The sequence below is a fragment of the Macaca mulatta genome, chromosome 15 (assembly GCF_049350105.2).
Source record: "Macaca mulatta isolate MMU2019108-1 chromosome 15, T2T-MMU8v2.0, whole genome shotgun sequence".
Lineage (NCBI taxonomy): Eukaryota > Metazoa > Chordata > Mammalia > Primates > Cercopithecidae > Macaca > Macaca mulatta.
Window position 1 is genome coordinate 100093282 of NC_133420.1, and position 24683 is coordinate 100117964.

The 24683-nt window shown below is 45.1% G+C and overlaps 1 protein-coding gene across 2 annotated transcripts in view; it reads left to right on the forward strand.

Annotated features, from left to right (window-relative positions):
• The window catches only part of FXN (frataxin), a 38341-nt gene extending 14663 nt beyond the window's left edge, over positions 1-23678 (forward strand). The window contains exons 3-5 of one of the 2 annotated variants that reach the window (XM_015117785.3): positions 4862-4982; positions 15476-15581; positions 23195-23678. In XM_015117785.3, the coding sequence (XP_014973271.1) occupies positions 4862-4982; positions 15476-15581; positions 23195-23295 (328 nt within the window). In that variant the 3' untranslated portion in view covers positions 23296-23678. 2 annotated transcript variants of the gene reach the window in all.
• The last annotated feature ends 1005 nt before the right edge of the window (positions 23679-24683 follow it).

Sequence of the window (24683 nt, forward strand, 5' to 3'; positions counted from 1 at the left end):
GTGTCTTACTTTTAGGCCCCTTGGAAACTTTCAGATAGTGGAGTTGTCTGTTACATATCTTATAACCTACAGATATTAATATATCCTCACAGGGGCACAAAAGCTCTTATAAGGATATTTATTATAATAATACTTTTGTTGTTATAATTTACATGCCATAAACTCACCATTTTAAAATGTATAATGCAAGCGTTTTTAGTATATTCACAAGTTTGTGCAGCTATCACCACTATCTAATTCTGGAACATTTTCATTACTCCAGAAGGAAACCCTATTTGTATTAGCAGTCACTCCCCCATTCCGCCTTTCCCTAAAACCCAGCAATCACTAATCTACTTTCTGTCTCTGTGGATTTAAAGTAATTTTAAATTTGAAAAATAGTATCTGTAAAGAAATGTGTCCAGTCACGAGCATACAGCTTGATGAATTTGCAAAAAATTGAACAGTCCCGTGAACATACCCTGTAAGCTCAAGACATAGAATGTTACCAGCCGCTGCAAGCAAGCTGCCTGCTCACTTCTAGCCATTAACCCCTCCCTCTCTTCCTTCTAGTCATTAACCCCTCAGAGTTTAACTATTCTGATTACCAATAGCATAGGTTAGTTCTGCCTGTCTTTCACTAAACTGTCTCATTAAGTATAACCATGTTTGTGTATACTTGTGTATTTCTTTCTATCACAATGATGTTTGTGAGATTCATCCATACGGTTCCTATAGACAATTCTATTTTGCAGTGTAGTATTCCATTGTATGAATATACCATAATTTATTTATCTATGGTATTACAAAGGAGTACTTGGACAGTTTCCAGTTTGGGGCTATAGGATAGTTATGATACAAATATTTTAGTGTAGCACATGTCTTTTGGTGAACCTGGGCACACATGTCTGTTGGGTGTAGCCCCTAGGAGTGGAACTGATGGGTCATAGCATGTAAATGCATTCAACTTTAGTAGATACTGTCCAACAGTTTTCCAAAGTGATTGTCCCACTTACTTGCCTATCAGCAGTATCTGAAAAGTCTAGTTGCTTCTTTTCTTGGCCAGCTCTTTTTTCTTTTCTTTTATTTTACTGTAAAGACAGGGTTTCACTTTGTCACCCAGGATGGAATGCAATGGCGCCATCACAGCTCACCGCAGCCTTGACCTCCCTGGCTTGGGTGATCCCTCCCACCTCAGGCTCCTGAGGAGCCAGAACTACAGGCATGTGCCACACCCAGCTAGTTTTTTTAATTTGTTTGTAGAGATGGGGTCTCTACGTTGTCTCAGACTCCTGGGTTCAAGTGATCCTTCTCCCTTGACCTCCCAAAGTGCTGGTATTACAGGCATGAGCCACTGCACCCAGCCCATGGCCAGCTCTTGATACGATCTGTCTCTTTCTTTTCTTTTTTTTTCTTTAATGTGAGAAGTGTTAAATAATCTTTTTTTGATATTACACATAAACCACACTAAAATGTCTTTCAGTAAGTAAAATGACCCATTTTAGATACAGAAAATTCTAATTGGATTGGCACAGTTAAGGCCAAAAATATAAAGTTGACATTGCTACCTTATCTTCAGCCCTTGCCTTTAAGAGGCAAATGAACACAAAATACAGGTGAATCTTGCTGGGTTCTGAGACAGTGAAGGAATTTCCTCCAGTATTTAAATATATTTACATAACCAGTTACATAAATCTAAATATAAAAAAATCTCCAATAGATTTTAAGATGGCATTCATCATCTTTGTGAAAAGTTGAACATTACTAATGAAATCTGATCATATCTTTAGAAGGAATAAACAATGATAGTATTTACTGAATCAGAGTAACTTGGGTTTTTTTGTGGGTTTTTTTGTTTTGTTTTGTTTTTTGTTTTGAGATAGAGTTTTGCTCTTGTTGCCCAGGCTAGAATGCAGTGGCGCCACCTCGGCTCACTGCAACCTCCGCCCCCTGGATTCAAGCGATTCTCCTGCCTCAGCCTCCCGAGTAGCTGGGATTACAGACTCGCCCCACCATGCCCAGCTAATTTGTATATTTTTAGTAGAGGCGAGGGTTCACCATGTTGGCAAGACTGGTCTCGAACTCCTGACCTCAGGTGATCTACCTGCCTCAGCCTCCCAAAATGCTGGGATTACAGGCATGAACCACCACACCCAACCTTTTTTTTTTTTTTTTTTTCTTTTTTTGAGACGGAGTCTCACTCTGTCACCCAGGCTGGAGTGCAGTGGCGCAATCTCAGCTCACTGCAACCTCCGCCTCCAGGATTTCAGCGATTCTCCTGTCTCAGCCTCCCAAGTAGCTGGAGACTATAGGCGTGCACTACAAGCCCAGCTAATTTTTGTATTTTTAGTAGAGACAGGGTTTCACCATATTGTTCAGGCTGGTCTTGAACTCCTCACCTCAGGTGATCCGCCTGCCTCAGCCTCCCAGAGTGCTGGGATTACAGGCGTGAGCCACCACACCAGGCCCAGAATTACCATTAAAATTCAAAACACCGAACATACTCATTTAACCACAAGCCAGTCTTAGTTAAATCAGGACTGCCCAACAAACATATTCTGTCAGTCATTCATGATCTGAATTCTGGTTTATGAGGTCTGTTAAATGATGGTACACATAAAAGGGTCATAAGACATTTCTGTTTTGTAATAAATAAGACAGTGGATAATTATTATTCATTAGTAGCTTTTTTGAGATAAGCTACCAAGTCTGTCTTTTCTGCCGCCTTCTTAATGCTGGCAAAGATCATTTTTGTTCCAGGGATGTACTTCTTGGGATTCTCCAAATACTCCATCAGTGTGTCCTCTCCCCAGGTGATGCCTTTGTTCTTATTGGCGTCTGTGTAAGGGAATCCAATGGCCTGACCTGTCTTCTGCCCAAAAAGACAGACCATGGAGATTTGGCTCAGTTTTGTGCTTGCCCCCTTTTCCATAGTGTGGCACTGGGCATACTTCTGAACAAAAATCTTTCCCAACATCACCCGCATTAAATTCTCTCTTTCATCACTGGTGCTATGAGGGTTCCCGCCCTTTTACATTTTAACCATTCTGGTGGCATCTCACTGTGATTTTTTAATTTCCATTTTCCTGAAGATTAACAAAGTTGAACACCTTTTTATGTGTTCATTGGGCATTTGGGTATCTTTTATTTATGAAATCTATTCAAGTATTTTGCCCATTTTTATTTCTGTTGATTTTTCTTTTTCTTATTTATTTGTAGGTCTTCTTTTTTTTTTTTTTCTTTGAGACAGGGTTTCACTCACTCTGTCACCCAGGGTAGAGTAGAGGGGGCAGTGGCGCGATCTCAGCTCACTGTAACCTCCGCCTCCTGGGTTCAAGTGATTCTCCTGCCTCAGGCCCCCGAGTAGCTGGGATTACAGGCACCTGCCACTACACCCGGCTAATTTTTGTATTTTTAGTAGAGACGGAGTTTCACCATGTTGGCCAGGCTGATCTCGAACTCCTGACCTCAAGTGATCCACTCACCTCATCCATCCAAAGTGCTGGGATTACAGGCGTGAGCCACTGCGCCCAGCCGGTGTTCTTTATATATTCTGGATGAATCATTTTTCAGATGTATGTAATATGAATATTTTCTCCCACTTTGTGATTTGCCCAACAAAATTTTGGGCAAAAGCAAAATTTTAATAACAAAAGCAATGGAAGCATCCTTCATGTCCAGCTAAAGAGGACTGGATAAATAACATAAAATTAAATATTATAAAAATCCATAGGTGCTAATATAGAACAATTTCTAAGACATAATTAAGTGAAAAAATGCAAATTTCTAAGACACAATTAAGTGAAAAAATGCAAAATGCTTCATTTGTATATTAGAAAGAATATGCAGATAGAAGGATACAGAAAAGACTTTTTTTTTTTTTTTCTGAGACAGCCTCGCTCTGTCACCCAGGCTGGAGTACAGTGGCACGATGTCAGCTCACTACAACTTCTGCCTCCTGGTTTCAAGCAATTCTTGTGCCTCACCATCACGAGTAGCTGGAACTACAAGGTCACGCCACCACACACAGCTAATTTATTATTATTATTATTATACTGTAAGTTCTGTGATACATGTGCAGAATGTGCAGGTTTATTACATAGATAAACGTGTGCCATGGTAGTTTGCTGCACCCATCAACCCGTCGTCTAGGCTTTAAGCCTCTCATGCATTAGATATTTGTCCTAATGTTCTCCCTCCCCTTGCCCCCCACACCCCCGACAGGCCCCAGTGTATGATGTTCCCCTCCCTGTGTCCATGTGTTCTCATTGTTCAACTCCCACTTATGAGTGAGAACATGTGGTGTTTGGTTTTCTGTTCGTGTGTTAGTTTGCTGAGAATGATGATTTCCAGCTTCATCCATGCCCCTGCAAAGGACATGATAATTTTTGTATTTTTAATAGATACAGGGTTTCGCCATATTGACCTGGCTAGTTTCGAACTCTTGACCTCAGGTGAGCCACCCACCTCGGCCTTCCAAAGTGCTGGGATTACAGGCATGAGCCACCTTGCCACCTGGCCCAGAAAGGACTATTATTTGTAGCTGCTTCTGGGAATGGGGGCTGCCTGCTTCTTTCTGTAACCCCTTCCGTGCTGTTTAAATTTTTACTTTGGGCCAGGCATGGTGCCTCACACCTGTAATCCTAACATTTCGAGAGGCCGAGGCACGTGGCTCACTTGATATCAGGAGTTTAGACCAGATACTGCACTCCAGCCTGGGTGACAGAGTGAGACTCCGTCTCGAAAGAAAAAGGACAAAATTTTACTTTGTACATGTTATTTTCATCAGTTTAATGAACTTAAATAACAAGTGTGTAAATTTGGTATTAGTAAAATGGAAGTGTTTGGTAATCGTGTTTTGGGTTTTGTGTTTCCCCTGCAGCTCTCTAGATGACACCACCTATGAAAGACTAGCAGAGGAAACGCTGGACTCTTTAGCAGAGTTTTTTGAAGACCTTGCAGACAAGCCATACACCTTTGAGGACTATGATGTTTCCTTTGGGGTACCTCTTGACTTCTTTTATTTTTCTGTTTCCCCCTCTAAGAATTTTAGTTCACTAAAATGAAGAATTCCCCTGCAGCAGAGCTAAGCATCACGTACATTGGAGTTGTGGGTGGGATTAAAAGACTAGGGCTCCGGGAGGCGGAGGTTGCAGTGAGCCGAAATCACGCCACTACACTCCAGCCTGGGCTGCAGAGCAAGACTCCGTCTCAAATAAATAAATAGATAAGACTAGGCTTCAAGCTGCAGCCCAGCTCTGCCAGGCTTGTTGTGACCCTGGGCAAGTCACTCAGCCTCTCTGAGCCTCATTTTCCGGCTTCAGTGGATACCCATGAAGACAAATCAGAGAGGGGCCAGAATGTGTGTTTGTCCGGCAGGCAGATGGAGCAAACAACAAACTAGACCTACAGTTCTTCAGCAGGGGTAAGAGAACTGCCCAGAAGTTATTCAGATTACAGAGAGTTGAGCCCTGCTCCTGTGAGACAGTGATGGGGTAGGTCGGGTGCATTCCTGAGAAGCATATTTTTGAAAAGCTCACCTGGGATTCTAATGTGTCTCTCTAGGTCTTGTTCCTAGAGATTTTGATTACTTGGACTGGGGTGTGGCATGGCCTGGGCAGGGCACTGGAATTTTTAAGTTCCACAGATAATTCCAGTGTGCAGCTAGTATGAGAACTTGTTTTTTTTTTTTTTTTTTTTTTTGAGGGTGTCTCACTCTGTCGCCCAGACTGGAGTGCAGTAGCGCAATCTCGGGTCACTGTGACCTCCGCCTCCTGGGTTCAGGCAATTCTCCTGCCTCAGCCTCCCAAGTAGCTGGGATTACAGGCATCTGCCACCATGCCCGGCTACTTTTTGTATTTTAGTAAAGATGGGGTTTCACCATGTTGGTTAGGCTGGTCTTGATCTCCTGACCTCAAATGGTGCACCCCCCTCAGCCTTCCAAAGTGTTGGGATTACAGGCATGAGCCACCAGATCAGGCTTGGTGTGAGAACTTCTGAGTTGGATGAAACATTAGCCCCAGATCCTAGAAGCCAGGGAAGTGCTGGTCTTTATCGACTGGCCACCAGGTGGCAGATTTGGGCAAGGGTCTGCCTTTGGAATTAGAATTATTGCTTAGGCCTTAGAGTAGTTCTTTTTTGCCAGAGGCAGAAAATCCCTCGAAGATGGTTTTCTGGGTTGGTTTGTTTGTCTGTTTGTTTGTTTGTTTTTTGAGACGGAGTCTCCGTCTGTTATTCAGGCTGGAGAGCAGTGGCATGACCTCACTGCAACCTCTGCTTCTCGGGTTCAAGCAATTCTCCTGCCTCAACCTCCCGAGTAGCTGGAATTACAGGCACACGCCCCCACACCCAGCTAATTTTTGTATTTTTAGTAGAGACAGTGTTTCACCACATTGGCCAGGCTGGTTTTGAACTCCTGAACTCAAGTAATCCTCCTACCTCAGCCTCCCAAAGTGCTGGGATTACAGGTGTGAGCCACAGCGCCCAGCCCCTCAAAGATGTTAATCCTCTTGATGGCAATTAACTAATACCAGGAAATGTCACAAAGCGTGTATTTTGGATTCAATCATGGAATTGTTGAGGGCAATCAGCCATCAGACTAAAGGGATAGAAATGGTGTTGGAAATTGCAGCGGGAGCACTGGATGGAGAAGGCATTCCGCATGATGGAGCAAGCAACCAAGTCTTCCAGAAGGTATCAAGCCTGACTATAAGGACAGTGAGGGAAGAGCAGAATTAGATGATTGGTTTGGTTGATACCAGTGGTGAAGTCAGTCTTTTTTTTTTTTTTTTCTTTTTCTTTTTGAGACAGAGTCTCGCTCTGTAGCCTAGGCTGGAGTGTAGTGGCGCGATCTTGGCTCACCGCAACCTCCGCCTCCTGGGCTCAAGCGATTCTCTTGTCTCAGCCTCCCAAGCAGCTGGGACTACAGGTGCCTGCCACCACGCCCGGCTAATATTTTTTTATATTTTTAGTATAGACGGGGTTTCGCCCTGTTGTTGTCAGGCTAGTCTTGAACTCCTCACCTCAGGTAATCCACCTGCTTCGGCCTCCCAAAGTGCCGGGATTACAGGCAGCTCCAAAGTGCTGGGATTACAGGCGTGAGCCACCACACATGGCCTCAAGTTAGTCTTTTGAAGGGCTAGTTTCTGTTTAGCCCTTAGGGGGGAAAAGAAACTAATGGCAGTTAGTGAGGGAGGGAGTAGAACAAGGCCTGTTGAAACTCCTTTCCCATCATGGCCAAAACTGAAATTTTTTTAAGGTATCTCTGGGCTCCCCTTGGCCAAGAGATGGTTTGTTGAGTCAGTTGGGAGCTTAGGATTTTATTTTTATTTCTCACATCATTGACTCAATTTGAACCAGGTGACAAAACCTTCTGCTCTCAGTAGTGGGTCACAGAACCTTCCTAATTCCTGCCCTGAGTGTGTCTCTCTGAAGACAATATTAGGCTGGTAGGCTTTCCAGATTCTGTAACCTATTCTTTCAAAGGAAGAGATGCCTATATTTTTCTAGCCAATTCATATGCTTTGAGTATCACTCAAGGGTAAAATTGTTTCTAACAAATCATTTACTAATTAGCAAATGTTTTAAGTGTAGATTTAGAAAGCTAAAGATATATAGTGGCTGCCATCTGTAGTTTGGACTTGTGATTAACTACATTGAAATGCTAACTCTGTACCCTAGAGTGTGAATTACTGATTAGAGTCCTTCACGTGCTAACTAATTTATGTATTTCATGTTTGGTATTAATATTACTTGAGCTTTGTGGGAGGGCAGTCTTTTCCTCCCCTGAGGTATAGCTGGAAGTTACCTCCTTTGTGAAGCTTTCCTAGATACTCTTAAGCAGACATGGTCCTTCCTTTCTCCCTTGCCCAGCACTCTGAGGATGACTCTGTGGAGCACTGATCCCTCTGTGTTATAATTGTCTATTTACATGTCAGCTACCACCTATAATAGACTGAGCTCCTTGACAGCAGGGATGCTGTCCATTCTTTTGTGTCCAGAATTGGTGGGTTCTTGTTCTCACTGACTTCAAGAATGAAGCCGCGGACCCTCGCGGTAAGTGTTACAGTTCTTAAAGATGGTGTGTCCAGAGTTTGTTCCTTCAGATGGTCAGATGTGTCTGGAGCTTCTTCCATTCTGGTGGGTTCGTGGTCTCGCTGTCAGGAGTGAAGCTGCAGACCTTGGTGGTGAGTGTTACAGCTCTTTAAGGCAGTGCGTCTGGAGTTGCTCGTTCTTCCCGGTGGGTTCGTGGTCTCATTGACTTTAGAAATGAAGTTGCAGACCTTCGTGGTGAGTGTTATAGCTCATAAAGGTAGTGTTGACCTAAAGAGTGAAAAGCAGCAAGATTTATTGCAAAGAGCGAAAGAACAAAGTTTCCACAGTGTGGAAAGGGACCCAAGCAAACAAAGCTTCCACTGTGTGGAAAGGGACCCAAGCGGGTTGCTATTGGCTGGCTGGGGAAGCCTGCTTTTATTTCCTTGTCTGACCCCACCCACATCCTGCCAATTGGTCCATTTTACAGAGAGCTGATTGGTCTGTTTTACAGAGAGCTGATTGGTCTGTTTTGACAGAGTGCTGATGGGTGTGTTTATAATCCTTGAGCTAGACACAGAGTACTGATTGGTGTATTTACAAAGCCTGAGCTAGACACAGAGTGCTGATTGGTGCGTTTACAATCCTTGGGCTAGACAGAGTGCTAGACAGAAAAGTTCTCTAAGTCCCCACTAGGTTAGCTAGACACAGAGTTAGCTAGGTACAGAGTACCAATTGGTGTATTTACAAACCTTGAGCTAGACACAGAGTACCGATTGGTGTATTTACAAACTTTGAGCTAGACACAGAGTGCTAATTGGTACACATACAATCCTCCAGCTAGAAATAAAAGTTCTCCAAGTCCCCATCCGGCTCAGGAGCCCAGCTGGCTTCACCTAGTGGATCCTGCACTGGGGCTGCAGGCAGAGCTGCCTGCCAGTCCTGAGCTGCGCCTGCACTCCTCAGCCCTTGGGCTGTGGATGGGACCCAGCACCACAGAGCAGGGGACGAGAGTGGGGGCAGCGCCCCTAGGGGAGGCTTGGGCGGTGCGGGAGTCCACCTTAGGCGGGGGAGTGCAGACATGGCGGGCTGGAGGTCCGGAGCCCTGCTCCGTGGGGAGGCAGCTAAGGCCCTGCGAGAATTTGAGTGCAGCGCTGGCGGGCCAGCACTGCTGGGGGACCCCGCGCAACCTCCGTAGCTGCTGGCCCAGGTGCTAAGCCCCTCACTGCTCTGGGCCAGCGGCTCCGCAGGCCAGGCCGCTCCTTGTGCAGCCCCCCGAGCCTGCGCCCACGCCCACCAGAACTCGCACTGGCCCGTGAGAGCCCAGCACAGCCCCGGTTCCCGCCTGTGCCTCTCCCTCCACACTCCCCACAAGCAGAGGTAAGCGACTCCGACCTCAGCCAGCCCAAAGGGACTCCCACCATACCGTGGCCGGCTGAAGGGCTCCTCAAGCACTGCCAGAGTGGACGCGGAGTCCAAGGAGGCGCTGAGTGAGGGCTGCTAGCACATTGTCACCTCTCACTGTGATCCCAGTGTCTGGAACAGTGCCAAGTACATAGTAGGGACTTAATAAATATTGATTCACTATGTAAATGAGACTTTTCCAAAACATGCTTTCATTGATGCCTCTCAGCATTTATACACCTTTTACCAACTTACTACTGGCCAAGTAGACAAATGAAAGCAGTAATCCAGATACACCCAAGAAGACATCTGTTCTTCTCTTTTCTCCCTGTGGAGGGGGAGACTTAAGTGGCTTCTTAACTGGTGTGTCATCTGATCAAGTGGTCCATGTAATGGATGGATGCCAATGTCTGGCCCCAGGCTTCACCCCGTACCGGCACTGGTCATTACAGAAGACACTGCACCAGAGCTGAAAGCACCTCTTGTCACTAGGCAGCTGTGGAGTCTACTGCACTTGACCTAGCAAAATCTGCCTAGAGACTGTTAGAGTCATCACACTATCTGAAGTTACCTCCAAACTGCCCTCCTTTTTTTCCCAGGTGGAGTCCTGGCCTCTTAGATATTTTAATGAGGATTTGCTTGTTGACATGTTCTTTATTCACTAAGGTGTCAGCATATTACTGTCTTAGAGCTGAGGGTTCTTCATCTTTTTTGGATCAATACCTCCCTCTAAGAATCTGATGACTGCTCCGGTCCCTCTCCCAAGAAAAACTTCCATACTCGCCTGTAAAAAAAAAAAAAAAAACAACTTTAAACACATTAAATTTAACAGAGTTTTATTGAGCAAAGACTGATTCACAAATTGGGAAGGCTGCAACAAGAACAGGTTCAGAGAGACTCCATAGTGCGCCACGTGGTTGGAGAGGATTTAGGATTTATGCACAGAAAAAGGAAAGTGACATACAGAAAATAAAAGTGAGGTACAGAAACAGCCGGCTTGGTTACAGCTTGGTGTTTGCCTTAAACATGGTTTGAACAGTTGGCCACCTTTGATTAGCCAAAACTCGGTGATTGGTAGAAGAGTAGATTACAGTTCACTATGTAGAGAGAAGCCCTTAGATCCAAACTTAAAATATGTAAGGAGGCAGTTTTAGGCTACACTTCATTTAGCACACTCAGGAATACCATTTCAGCTTCAAGCTGTAAGTGTTTGCAGCCCCCTGAGACCACTTAATCCCAAGTTAAAAACCCCTGCTCAGAGGCAGCATCTTTGTTTTTTTTTTTTTTTTGAGACAGAGTCTCACTCTGTTGCCCAGGCTGGAGTGCAGTGGCACGATCTCAGCTCACTGCAACCACCACCTCCTGGGCTCAAGGGATTCTCCTGCCTCAGCCTCCCAAGTAGCTGGAATTACAGGTGCACGCCACTATGTCCAGCTAATTTTTTTTTGTATTTTTAGTAGAAATGGGGTTTCAGCATTTCACCATGTTGGCCTGGCTGGTCTTGAACTCTTGACCTCAAGCAATCCAACTGCCTCGGCCCCCCAAAGTGCTGGCATTGCAGGCATAGATCACTGCTCCCAGCCCAGTGAGGCACCATCTTATTGGATATGGAGACAAAGAATCTGCCTTAGCATCCTGGATTTGTATTTTCTTTCCAAGAATCCTTAAATGAATTTCTAACTTTTGTGAGCCACAAGTTCCTCAGCTATGAAATTAGTGACATTAACCTCCGCTCTTCAGATTTATATGAGGATCAACTAAAATGACATAGGGAAAAAACGCATCCTAGCAAGTTGGTATCTACTTTAGAAATGAAGGAGGTCATGGGTATGTGAAGTCTCCAGACTCAACATGCCATCTTATATGTGTCTATTTCTACAAGTGAGCTGGTGACAACAGTAATCGCTATTTTGGCTCATACATGGGTAGGGCTGATCTTGACTAGGAGGAGTCGATAAGACTCACCAGCTGTGGCCACTGTCTGTGCTGATTGGCTAGTGCCCATGTCTCAGAAACTGCTACATATTTTGACTATTCCTCCTGCACTTAAGGGCATGCACACTCCCAAAATAGACTCAGATTGTCTAAGGAATAATAATGATAAAGAGAAAGCCCTCTTTATCTGGTCTATTTGGAGTCAGTTCCAAAAGCATTAAGAATTTCTGCTGAACTAATGCAGCTAGTTTCTTTCCTGCCACCACTTTCCTTCTAAAATAGTTTCAAGATCTGTGGGGGAAAACATCTAATTACAGTGAACGGACTGGTGGGAGGAAGTTAAGCATTGGGGTTTTCTGCCCTGTGGAACCTTGTCCTAACTTGGGCAGATGGTATCACACTACCTGGTCATCATCCGCTCATTCACTGTTTGACCAGTTGGTCATTCATCCACAAATGTCCTTTTTGCAGGAGGAATGAAGGTGCTAGATCTGCAGATGCTAGCATGAAAAGACAAATCTCCTGCTGCCAAGGTGCTTAAAGTAGTGGAGGTCAGGGGACAAGCAAGCAGACAGGCAGCTGTGAATGCAGACAGGAAGCACCACGAGGCAGTGGGACCCACAGAGTGGTATCAGGGTAGAGATGAGCGGGTCTCGTGTGGGGAGGGAGGAAGTGGACTGCAGAGAAGGTGACGGGACGAAAATAGCTTGAGAGGTGTGGAGCTAGAAGGGCTCTCACATTTGTTTATTAATATGCCCTTTGCAAAAGAGTGGCCTGATGCCTGGAGTCACTCAAAAGATTTCCAATTCCACTAGGAAAGAGTCTATTTTGGCTTCAGTGGTTGTATGTGCACCCCCTGATTTGCTGTGTGCTGAGGCATTGTGGTGATGGACGCAAGTGCAGAGACCTTGAGCATGTATCAGACTCTGGTTCTTGCCCTGAGTCCTGGAAGGAGGCAGGACAGACATCGTGGGAGACAGGCACCACTGATCAGTGATGAGACCAGACCTGGAACTCGCATCTTTTACTCAGTCCTCTGCCCTTTCTGCTGGATGGTGCCCCCCCAGTATAGGGTGCAACGCACAATTGGAGCATTTAAGGGCCACAAAGAGGACAGATTACCAATGCTTGTGTGTTGATTCTTTGAGCCTGTTATCTCATGGAAAAATCATTTATAAAACTCTGTGTATGGGATGAGTAGGAAATAGAGAGTGAGTATTAATGGGTGCAGGCTTTTTTTTGGGGGCAATGCAAACAGCCTGGAATTAAATAGTGGTGATGTTTTCACACTTTGTGAAATACTAAAAACTCCTGAATTGTACAGTCTTAAGGAACTTTTATTTATTTGTTTTTGAGACAAAAGTCCCTGTGTCACCCAGGCTGAAGTGTGGTGGCATGATCACCGATTATTGCAGCCTCAATCTCTGAGGCTCAAGTGATTCTCCCACCTCAGCCTACCAAGTAGCTGTGACTATAGGTGCGCACCACCACATGCAGCAAATTTGTAATTTTTTGTAAAAACAAGGTTTTACCATGTTGCCCAGTCTGGTCTTGAACTCCTGTGCCCAAGCAATCCTCCCACTTCGGCTTCCCAAAGTGCCAGGATTACAAGCATGAGTCACCACACACGGCCTCAGGTTTAAGAAACTTTTAAATAAATGAAATATAGTCATACCAAAACAATAAAAATGGGTTTCGGGGAAAAAAATGTCTTTAAAACAAACTTATGTATGGTATAATCCTAGTCCTTTTAAAAAAATGCTTTCAAAAACTGGCAGTCAAGTCATAAAAGGACAAATACTTATGATTCCACTCATAAAGTAGTCAAAAGTAGTCAAAAACCATAGAAACACCACCATAAATGTATAATTTTTATTTTCAATTTTAAAAAAGGTAAGTCAAAATCATAGAAACAGAAAGTAGACAGGTGGTTACTAAGGGCTATGGGATGGGGAAGTTAGTGTCTCATGGGCATAGAGTTTCAGTGTTACAAGATTAAAAGTTCTAGAGTTATGCTGCCCAGCAGTGTGAATATGCCTTATTGTACTGTACACTTAAAATGGTTAATATGATAAATTTAGCATTATGTGCTTTTTACTATAGTAAAATAAAAGAAAAAAAAAATGGGGCCGAGTGCAGTAGCTCACACCTGTAACATAATCCCAGCACTTTGGGAGGCCGAGGTGGGAAGATCACTTGAGGCCAGAAGTTTGAAACTAGCCTGGTCAATATAGCAAGACCTCATCTCTACAAAAGAAAAATGTTAAAATTAGACAGGTGTGGTACTTGTAGTCCCAGCTCTCCGGAGGCAGGGACTGAGGCAGAGGATCACTTGAGGGTAGGGGTTTGAGGCTGCAGCGAGCCATGCTCCTGCCACTGCTGCAGCCTAAGCAACAGCGCAAGATCCTGTTGTAAAAACAAACAAACAAAAACTGGCAGCTAATACCTGAGAGTGAATATCTTTTACCTCTGGTTAATGGGATCGAGAAAATACTTCATGTTATAGAAAGAACAGTGTCTTTGGACCCACACAGACCTAGATTTAAGATTAGCTCTGCCAATTACTAAGTACTCTTTACTATGAACCTCTGTTCTCATCTGTGAAACTGGAATAATGAATCCTACCTCCAAGAATTATAGTCAAGTTGGAAACAATTTACACAAAGTGCCAAACACCAAGCCTGGCACAGTAGGAACTGAGTAAATAGTGGTTAATATTTTTATCAGTGTCTGCATTGCTGACATCTCCATCATTTCTATGCATTTATTTTTGAATCAGAAAAAGATGTTATTTAAAAAAATAACCTAGTAGTGCCCCTTGTCCCATTCCTATCAGTTATATTATTATTGTTACTACCCTCTGGAATTTCAATAGCTCTTTGTTTTTTGGGTTTTTTGTTTTGTTTTGCTTTGCTTTTGAGACAGGGTCTCACTCTGTCACCCAGTCTGGAGTATAGTGATGTAATCTCAGCTCACTGCAGCCTCAACCTCCTGGGCTCAGGCAGTCCTCCCACTTCAGCTTCCCAAGTAGCTGGGACCACAGGCGCATGCCACCACACTTGGCTAATTTTTGCATTTTTAGTAGAGACAGGGTTTTGCCATGTTGCCTGGGCCTGTCTGGAACTCCTGGGCTCAAGCGATCTGCCTGCCTCAGCCTTCCAAAGTGCTGGCCTAAATAGCTCTCTGTATTTGCAAAAGTGTGTTGTAAGAATCATTCAAAGCCTCTCGATTGGTTGGAGGCTCTAGAATACACAGAAAAAGGCTGCTGCTGTGTATCTCTGCAAGTCATGCACAAGATAGGGAACAGCAGGCTCCCTCTTGCTTACCAGTTCCAATGCAGGGAACTGAGCCCTGTAGCTGTTTCTTTCATATCTCACCCATTTTAAAGAGACCACAGGCTTTAGAAGTAAAGGACTCTTTTGTTGAAGGAGTGTTTTAAAATTTAAATGAGCATTTATTGTTCAAAGACGGACCAACCAGTCTTTTGAAGAATTCAAGGCTCTTTAGAGAAAAATAAAGCCTTGGAGGAGTATCTGAGAAGCTTGTTAGAGGCATGGGAAGGGTCTGGAAATAAAAAACTTCATCTGGAGTTTCTGCCTTCTACCAACAGAGCTGAAGCTAATGCTCTTCTAAGACAAGCAAAACAGATGGTTTGCGTACTTCCTTTCCTTCCTTTTACTTCTTCTGTAATAGACTTGTCGTGTCTGATGTTTGGGCTGACGTAGTACTCTAATAGAGTTAGAGTCTGCATTTTTTATGTCCTTTAGTATGTTCTGGTTGATGGTTGAGGGCAACAAACCAGGAATCCCAGATGCCAGCACCAAGACCTCAGACAGGTCACTTAACTCTCTGAGCTCCATCACCGTTCTCTCCTTGCAGACCTCACAGGGAACAGGCAAAGCTCTATAAGATACAACATCATTATGATTAATCCTATTCTGATTCTGAAAGCAAAGCTCTTCCTACACAAACTCCTATTTCTAAATACTAAAGACATTTATTTATGGTGTATTTTGTGTACTTGTAGAAATGGAAAGTGTTGAGATAAAACATGAAGCAATGATGACAAAGTGCTAACTTTTTCTTGTTTTAATTTCTTCATGCTTTTTTCCACCTAATCCCCTAGAGTGGTGTCTTAACTGTTAAACTGGGTGGAGATCTAGGAACCTACGTGATCAACAAGCAGACGCCAAACAAGCAAATCTGGTTATCTTCTCCATCCAGGTATGTAGGTATGTTCAGAAGTCAACATCTGTAATTCTTAAAGACTTCCAAAATGCAACATTGTGGACCATTTAAGAAATGTCAGCTGAGCACAGTGACTCACACCTGTAATCCCAACACTTTGAGAGGCTGAAGTAGGAAGATCACTTAAGGACAGTTCAGAACCAACCTGGGCGACATAGTGAGTCCCTGGCTCTGTAAAGAAAAGAAAAATAAAGTCACGGCTGGGTGCAGTGGCTCACACCTGTAATCCCAGCACTATGGGAGGCCAAGAGTGTGGATCACTTGAGTTCAGGAGTTTGAGACAAGCCTGGGCAATGTCACAAAACCCCACCTGTACTAAAAATACAAAAGTTAGCCAGGTGTGGTGGCACACGCCTATAGTCGCAACTACTTGGAAGGCTGAGGTTGAGCCTCAGCGTGAGCCCAGGAGGTGGAGGTTGCAGTGAGCCAAGATCACGCCACTGCACTCCAGTCTGGGCAACAGGGCCAGACCCTATCCCCTCTCCCCCGCAAAAAAACAAGTCACTGTCTTATGTTAGTATCCTTATAATTGAGTCTTTCCTGATATTTTGCAGCCTGTCTCATTCTCAGTAGAAAAATTTACTCTAGTTATATAACTTCTCCCTGCTGACAATTTGGATACTGTAAGCAGGCATCAGGATATTAAGAAGATCTGAAGTGAATAGCTTATAACTTTTCCAAATTCAGCCTAGACAGTTTTCCTCTATTAAATCATTGCCCTGACTTTTTAAAAAAAAGCTGCTTTTGACCTTGTAGCATTTGAACAAGTTGCACTTTGTCTTCAAAGCAAGTTAAAGTTTGACCTCTACTTGTTTTGAGCCTCTCAGGTAAAGGGTTATTTGAATTCCCTTTGCAGGATGGGGTTGTGTACCCTGTGGAGGTGGCAGAGTGTTTCATATTGCTGTTCTAGGGCATTTAATCCCTCCTGCCTTTTCCATTGATGTGCTTTCAATGTAGAGGAATAAAAGATTGTGTTGGAGACACAATGCAGCCTGCATAGCATCTGAAAGCCTGAGAACATGCAGTGAGAGATGTCGCTCATCCCTCAGCAGCCTGGCTGCTGTTGAAGTGGTTGTAAGAAAGTAAAAGAGAAATGCCCACAAAAAGCTCTCAGATCCAGTCATTCATTAGCACTTCCAAAGAGAGCATGTTGACTATGAATTGGGAAAGGGCTAGATAAAGCCAGCATAGAATTCTTTGAAAGACTAATGGTATTTGCATTTTAAAAAAATTATAACCTTACTCTACCCCCTAACATTGACATCATTTTTAGGCAATTAATATTATACCATTTATCATTCAGTGATCTCTAATGCTTTGTTCAGAATAAATAGTGTTATGTTTCCTTTCCCCACACTCTCATCCAGGAAGTGTGCTAGAGTTTAACAAAAACAGCACTAGAAATCACTGTCATTCTAGGAAGGCCCTAATTCACAACTCCTATTGGTTTTTAGAGCCAGTTAGTGTGGAGGTTGGAGGATTTTAACCTCTGTGGGCCAGTTAGCCTCTGTGGCTTCAGTCACTCTTCCTGACCCTGGCCATGCTTGAGCCTGTGTGTTCTTATCCATCTCCGGGGGAACAAAGTGGATCAGCTCAGTCCAGCGATCACTTTTGGGGATCATTGGCTTTGTAAATATCGGGCAGGCACCTACCCCAAAAGAATTTTCCCCATATCTGGAGACTGAAAACTTCCATATCGTATTTGGACACACTGTCCAGCAATAGGCTCTTACCCTAGCTGTGTTCAGAAATATGGGAATTTGGAAAGATCTGCTGAGCAAGCTATTTACTGTCACAGATACTATCTTCCTCAAAAAAAAATTATATATATGTGTATATATATGGGGGGGGGCAGGGTGAGACTGAAGAAGTGCATCGGCGGGAGAAGGCCACACCCAGAGACCACAGGCTCCTGGGTCCACCTCAGGCCCCTCCCCTTCCTGCGTCCAGTTTCCGGCGGATCCAGAGAGGCCACCGCCGCGTAGAAGTCAGGGGAAGGGAGGGAGAGAAGCGTTTCCTGAGGACAATCTCTCAGTGCTTCTGTGGGAAGTGGCGGCAAGATGGCAGCTCCCAGCGGGGGACGGAAGCCGAGTCACTCTGCTGGTCGCTGGAGGCCAGGACGCTGCCTAACACAGCCGTCCCGCTCCAGGCCCTCACTACCAGGACGGCTCTCCCCACTCCCGGCCTGCTGCCCACACAGACTGAGGGGTCTGGGGGAGCAGGACCCTGGACGTCCCGCTCCTGTCTTGGAAGGAGCAGGCCGGAGCACGGGAGCGCCGTGTAGCTGTGCCTGCAAAGGCACAGGATTCCGTGGGAGGATCCCGCAGCTTCGGGCCGTTGTCATTGTTTTCATACCTGTGGTGAATGGCATGACCAGACACACGGTAATGTCTGGAGAAACCTCTGAAGAGGAGTAAGAGGTTGTGGACATGCTGTGGCCCGGACAGTGGCTGCTGAGCCATTGGAGCCTGCACCCACCCAACTTGGCCAAAGAAGCCCCCATACTCTCTGTGGAAAAGATTTCCAGAAGCTGTTGTGTCAATAACAAAGCCTCAGAAAAAAAAAAAAAAACCATAAAATTATCAACAGTGAAGATCATCCTTGAGTCTGATTTGAAAAGTAGGATGAAATTCTGCAGAGGCATTCTACTGGCAAGATACCACCCTCAGCCAGATCTGCAGGTCCCGGCCATCATGCCAGGGAAAATGCTCCATTTACCACTCCTCAGCTTCTGTTTCTGGTTTCAGAGGTCTGTGTATTGGAGGGGCTTTAAAGCGAGAAGGATCTTTACCCACTTACTCTTATTGGCAGATGTGAATATGGAGGTCCAGTGGGGAAAGTGACATGTCCTAAGTCAGAGTAGAGTCAACAAGAAAACAGGACCAAAAATGACTGAGCCTCTAGTGTATAATGGGCATTGATGAGCTACTGGAAATACGGAGATGAAGAAAACACAGTCCCATCTTCAAGGAGCTCAATCTAGCAGGGGAGACAGACTCTTTGTAGGTGGGACCAGGCTTCCCTGCAGCAGAAGGAAGCTTGAAATTGGTAACGAGCCTCAGCAGGGACAGAGGTAGGCCACCATGCTACCCTGAGAGGATTGCATGTGGACACGGGGCTATGACCTGGCCCTGCTTTGACCCACTAGCTGTGCTATCGGGCCAGGTGGGGCCTGGAGTGGCCTGTGCTAAGGGGCTACTATGAGCTCTTTCCACTCCCCCAAGGCATTGCATAAATAATGTCACTTTCTGTTTGCACAGCAAAATCAAGGACACAATTTTCTAGAACTTGGGGTGCCTCCCCTCTCCCCAGCCCAACAGAAGGTCTACAATGACTGATGGGCCCTTGTTTTTGTTAGAGATGGAACACCCCGCAGGGTTCCGAGTGGTCATTTGTGGCCCACAGGCCACTGGCAAGTGGAGGCAGAGCTGTGGAGCCCTCGGGAGCTACAGAGGGCCTGCTGGCTGCCACGACATGCCAACTCAGCTGCTGCTGGCCCTCCTGTGGGTGGCAGTACTAGTGATGTGCAGAATCCTGGGACTAGTGCCAGGGAACCTATGGATACCCTGGGTGACCCAGGTGTGCACTGCTGTGGTGGCCTTCACAGTCAGAAGATGACATGCTGAGAAGGGGAGAATCAGCCCAGGGTGAGATCCGCAGAAAGGCCAGGACCAAGATGCGGCCAGCACCTCAGGCTGGAGGGTTCCAAATGAAATGAGCAGGTCCTCCTGTCAGGATCTAGGTTAGTTTCTGAAAAAGCATGAAAAGCAGACCTCCTGAACTTCCCCGAGCGACTGATGCAAAGCGCGTCCTGCATGCTTCACAACACCGTGGAGAGGATCTTCAGGGGCAAACTGCAGACTATCTGATGGCACTGACCATCAGCAAACTGCAGAGCTGCCTGACCAAGAAATTACGAGACAGAAGCAATGTTTGCAGGCAAAGAAGAAGGGGCCAGACACAGTGGCTCACACCTGTAATCCCAGCACTTTGGGAGGCTGAGGCAGGCGGATCACTTGAGGTCAGGAGTTTGAGATGAGCCTGGGCAACATGGTGAAACCCTGTCTCTACTAAAAGTACAAAAAATTCGCCAGGTGTGGTGGCAGACACCTGTAATCCCAGCTACTTGGGAGGCTGAGGCAGAAGAATCGCTTGAACCCAAGAGGTGGAGGTTGAAATGAGCTGAAATCCTGCCACAGCACTCCGTCCTGGGCAACAGAGCGAGACTCTGTCTCAAAAAAAGGAGAAGGAGGAAAGGCCAAGGCAGGAATGAAACAGGCCAGGAATGTTGTAGTGAAGCAAATAGCCTCCCTGTGCAAAGGTGCTATTGTGAGCTCTTTCCACTCCCCCAAGGCATCGCATAAATAATATCACTTTCTGTCACTCACCCCACTGAGTGTCCTGCCTCTGCTCAAGGGTGGTACAATGGGGACTTGGCAGTGGAGGGGAGCAAGGAAGCTGGACATGGTGCTTCCCCAGCGTCCTAGCCACAAGTCCCTCTGAAGAGTGTGGATGACAATGGTGACCTTAGTTGCATCTTTCTAATGTCCTGAGGGGGCAGTTGTAGAAGCAAACATGCAAATGTGGGAAGAAATCCAAAGGAGTAAAGAACTCACGGCACAAGTGCATAGTGTGCTGGGGGAGTAGGCCTCTGCTGCCCGCTCTGCCTGAACTGCACCAAAGACATTTGATGAGGCCATAGAGGGAGTCCACGGAGGAGGACACCTACTGCCCGACCTTTAGCAGAGACTAAGCAAAGGGCACGAAAACTTGAACCGCATGTGTCACACCCATGACCACTACAAGAATATGGCCCAAAACCTGGCCCAGAAATTGAAGAAAGACACTTCCAGTTTTCAGAGAGAGATGGTCTGCTATAAGAAAACGGCCCAGGGGATAGGCACAGTAGCTCACGCCTGTAATCCTAGCACTTTGGGAGCCCGAGGCAGGCAGATGGCTTGAGCTCAGGAGTTCGAGACCAGCCTGGGCAACATGGTGAAATCCTGACTCTACCAAAAATACAAAAATTAGCCGGGTGTGGTGGTGCATGCCTGTGGCCCCACCTACTCGGGAGGCTGAGGTGGGAGGATTGCTTGAGCCTGGGAGGCAGAGGTTGCAGTGAGCCAAGATTGCACCACTGTACTCCAGTCTCGGTGACAGAGTGAGACCCCATCTGAAAAAAAAAAAAAAGAAGAAGAAGAAAATGGCCCAGGAAGTCTGGAGGGCTGCCGTGTCCATTGAGAGAGTGCTCCAGGCACTCCAAAAAGAAAATGACCACAATAGGCAGAAATTGGCTGACTATGAGGCCAAGTTCCAGCCTTTTCCAAGCGGCTTTTGGCTCCTGGGGCCCCACCCACAGCTGACAGGGTTCTGGAAGTGCCACAGGGACCATGGGCTGCCAGGGCCCCCAGGAGGGAGGCAGGTCACAATGTGAGGGCTTGGTTGGGGCCAGAGCACCAGCCTGTTTGATTCTGTTTTCCTTGTACCTGGGTCCTGAATGCCCAGAGACTCGGGAACACCAGCTAGTGCTGCTCCCTTTAAAGCACTTTTGATTGATCTCTTGTTAATTTAGCAACTGTTATTAGTTGATGCTGCAGTTGCTTTTATTGAAGTTTGATTGATACTGTTAGGATCATAAGGTACTATTTTTCAAATAAAGATTGTTTAACATAAAAAAAAATTTTGTTTTTTTCCTCTCAGCCTTTCACATTGGTTCAAAATCTCTTTCATCTAGCTACATTTCTGATTTTTTCTTGTTGTTTTCCTTAATTTTATTTATTTTTAATTAAAAATAAATTTTTTTGTCAACATGGGGTCTCACTTTGTTGCCTAGGTTGGTCTCAAACTCGTGGCTTCAAGCAGTCTCCCACATCAGCCTCCCAAAGTGATGGAGTTATGGGTGTGAGCCACTGCACCCGGCCTGTTTTTTTTTTAAAGTTGATAACTTTTCAGGTTCTGTGGGATCAGTAGTCTTTCCTCCCACCTTACCCACCCTGACGAGGTTGCAGTATGGAATAAAGGAGAGTTCTAGGGACACTTGCACATCAGTGCCTGTGCTCAGAGCATCTCAAGCAGTGTGAAGGGGTCTAGAGGTTTCTCAGGCTCTGTCTGGCAACCCAATAGCAGCATCAGAGTATAGGGCCAAGGTCCTGATCCTTGGGCTTGGTGTAGTTTATTAGTTATTTTTATGTGACCCTGATGGTTTGGTTCACTCATTTTTTATCTACATACTGGGAACAGGTTCAAGCCCCAGCATTTGGTTGATAATGCAGGAATCCTTGATCCTTTTATTGCCCAAGCTTCCCTTCCTGGTGACCTCCTCCTAGCCTCAGTCTTTGGAAAAGCCCTCCTTGAGTGCTCAGGCAGATTCAGGTGCCCTTTCTTCTGGGCTCCTGTGCACTCTGTTCTTACCTTCATCAGGGTGCCACATGCACCAGTGTTATCTGATTCCATGGCCATTCATCCATGAGGCCATGAGGAAGTGGAATGTACATCTGGTATACCAAGACATGGCAGAAGCCAGCCTCCAATCTGTCCACATGAATACGGCATTCCCAAAGCGACGTGCATGTGCCGTTGTTCACTGGATGAGCTTGAGGTGGATGAACTAGACCACCAGGCTCTCAATGTCATGAATTTAACATTGAATTAAGAAAAATATTTTTAAAAAATAATAGTTTAGGTGATTGCTGGGGTGCTAGGAGAGGAAAGAATGGGGAATAACTGTTTAATGGGTATAGTTGGCCTTCTGTATTTGTGGGTTGCACATCTGCTGATTCAACCAACCATGGATCAAAATATTTGAAAATAAAAAACAATAAAACAACGAAAATGATACAAATAAAAAACCAATATAACAACTATTAACATAGCATTTACATTGTACTAGGCATTATAAGTAACCTAGAGATGACTTAAAGTATATGGGAGGATGTGCCTAGGTTAGATGCATGTGTTGTACCATTTCATATCAGGGACTTGAGTACCCACAGATTTTGGTATCTGCAGATCCTGGAACCCCTTCCCCGTAGATACCAAGGAACAACAGCACTAGCTTTCCTTTTGGGGTGATGCAGATGTTTTGGAGCTAGAGGTAGTGGTTGCACAACATTGTAAATGTACTAAATGCCACCAAATTATTCATTTTTAAATGGTTAATTTTATGTTATGTGAATTTTACCTTAACAACTAATAATAGTATAGGTAAGGCACAAGTATAGGTAAGGTAATAATAGTATAGGTAAGGCACATCAGTGGCACAAAAATGGCCCTAATTTTTAAACACTACTGTAGCATAGCAGGTGTCACATGTGAGGTAGCAAAAGCTGGAGATCAAAGTGTGATACCTGGAGACTTATCAGTAAGGGTCAAATGTTTTTTCAGGTTTTGAGAATGATTCTGGGAATTGTTCCAGAAGATCTATTGTATAACTCTTCTTAGATGCTAAGATAAGAAGTCAGATATACACTGTAGCTCATTTTGTGTTATTTTCTAGAGCCTTACTCCAGTCAATTTCTTGGGGGCAGCATTTGTGGAATCAGTGGTTCATCTGAAGGGCTGTACTCTGGAATTACTATGTATTTTTTTTGTCTTCCAGTGGACCCAAGCGTTATGACTGGACTGGGAAAAACTGGGTGTATTCCCACGACGGCGTTTCCCTCCATGAGCTGCTGGGCGCAGAGCTCACTAAAGCCTTAAAAACCAAACTGGACTTGTCTTCCTTGGCCTATTCCGGAAAAGACGCTTGATGCCCAGCCCAGTTTTAAGGACTTTAAAAGCTATTAGGCCAATACCCCAGCTTCATTATGCAGCTGAGGTCTGTTTTTTTGTTGTTGTTATTTTTTTCATTCCTGCTTTTGAGGACAGTTGGGCTATGTGTCACAGCTCTGTAGAAAGAATGTGTTGCCTCCTATCTTGCCCCCAAGTTCTGATTTTTTATTTCTACAGAAGATTTTTTGGATTGTCTGATTTCCTCCCTCACATGCTATCCCTTATCTTTTACAATGTCTTATGCCTATCCCTGAATATAACAACCTTTAAAAAAGCAAAATAATAAGAAGGAAAAATTCCAGGAGGAAAAATGAATTGTCTTCACTCTTCATTCTTTGAAGGATTTACTGCAAAAAGTACATGAAGAGCAGCTGGTCAACCTGCTCACTGTTCTGTCTCCAAATGAGACACATTAAAGGGTAGCCTACAAATGTTTTCAGGCTTCTTTCAAAGTGTAAGCACTTCTGAGCTCTTTAGCATTGAAGTGTTGAAAGCAACTCACATGGAAAGACCGTTTCTTTTTTTTTTTTTTTTTTTTTTTTTTTTTTTGAGACGGAGTCATGCTCTGTCGCCCAGGCTGGAGTGCAGTGGCCGGATCTCAGCTCACTGCAAGCTCCGCCTCCCGGGTTCACGCCATTCTCCTGCCTCAGCCTCCCAAGTAGCTGGGACTACAGGCGCCCGCCACCTCGCCTGGCTAGTTTTTTGTATTTTTTAGTAGAGACGGGGTTTCACCGTGTTAGCCAGGATGGTCTCGATCTCCTGACCTCGTGATCCGCCCGTCTCGGCCTCCCAAAGTGCTGGGATTACAGGCTTGAGCCACCGCGCCCGGCCGGAAAGACCGTTTCTTATTTGTGATTTGTGGCTGCCAGGGTGTGGCCTGTACTGGGTTGTCCAGGAAGACCCAGTGCTGTTTCTTCCGCATATTCACATATGTGTCTGTGTGTATATATGTATTTTCAATTTAAGGGTTAGTATGGAATCAGCTGCTACAAGAATGCAAAAAAATCTTCCAAAGACAAGAAAAGAGGAAAAAAAGCCATTTTCGTGAGCTGAGTGATATAGTGTAATAAACAAAATCATGGAGCTGAGGAGGTGCCTTGTCAATGTAAAGGGGCATATAAATGAAAGAGATACTCATGTTGATAAAGAGAGCCGCGGTCCTAGACATAGTTCCGTCACAAAGTAGTTGTCCCTTTGTGGACAAGTTTCCCAAACTCCCTGGACCTCTGCTTCCCCATCTGTTAAATGAGAGGATAGAGCATGGTTGATTCCCAGCATTCAGTGGTCCTGTCAAGCAGCCTCACAGGCGAGCTCTA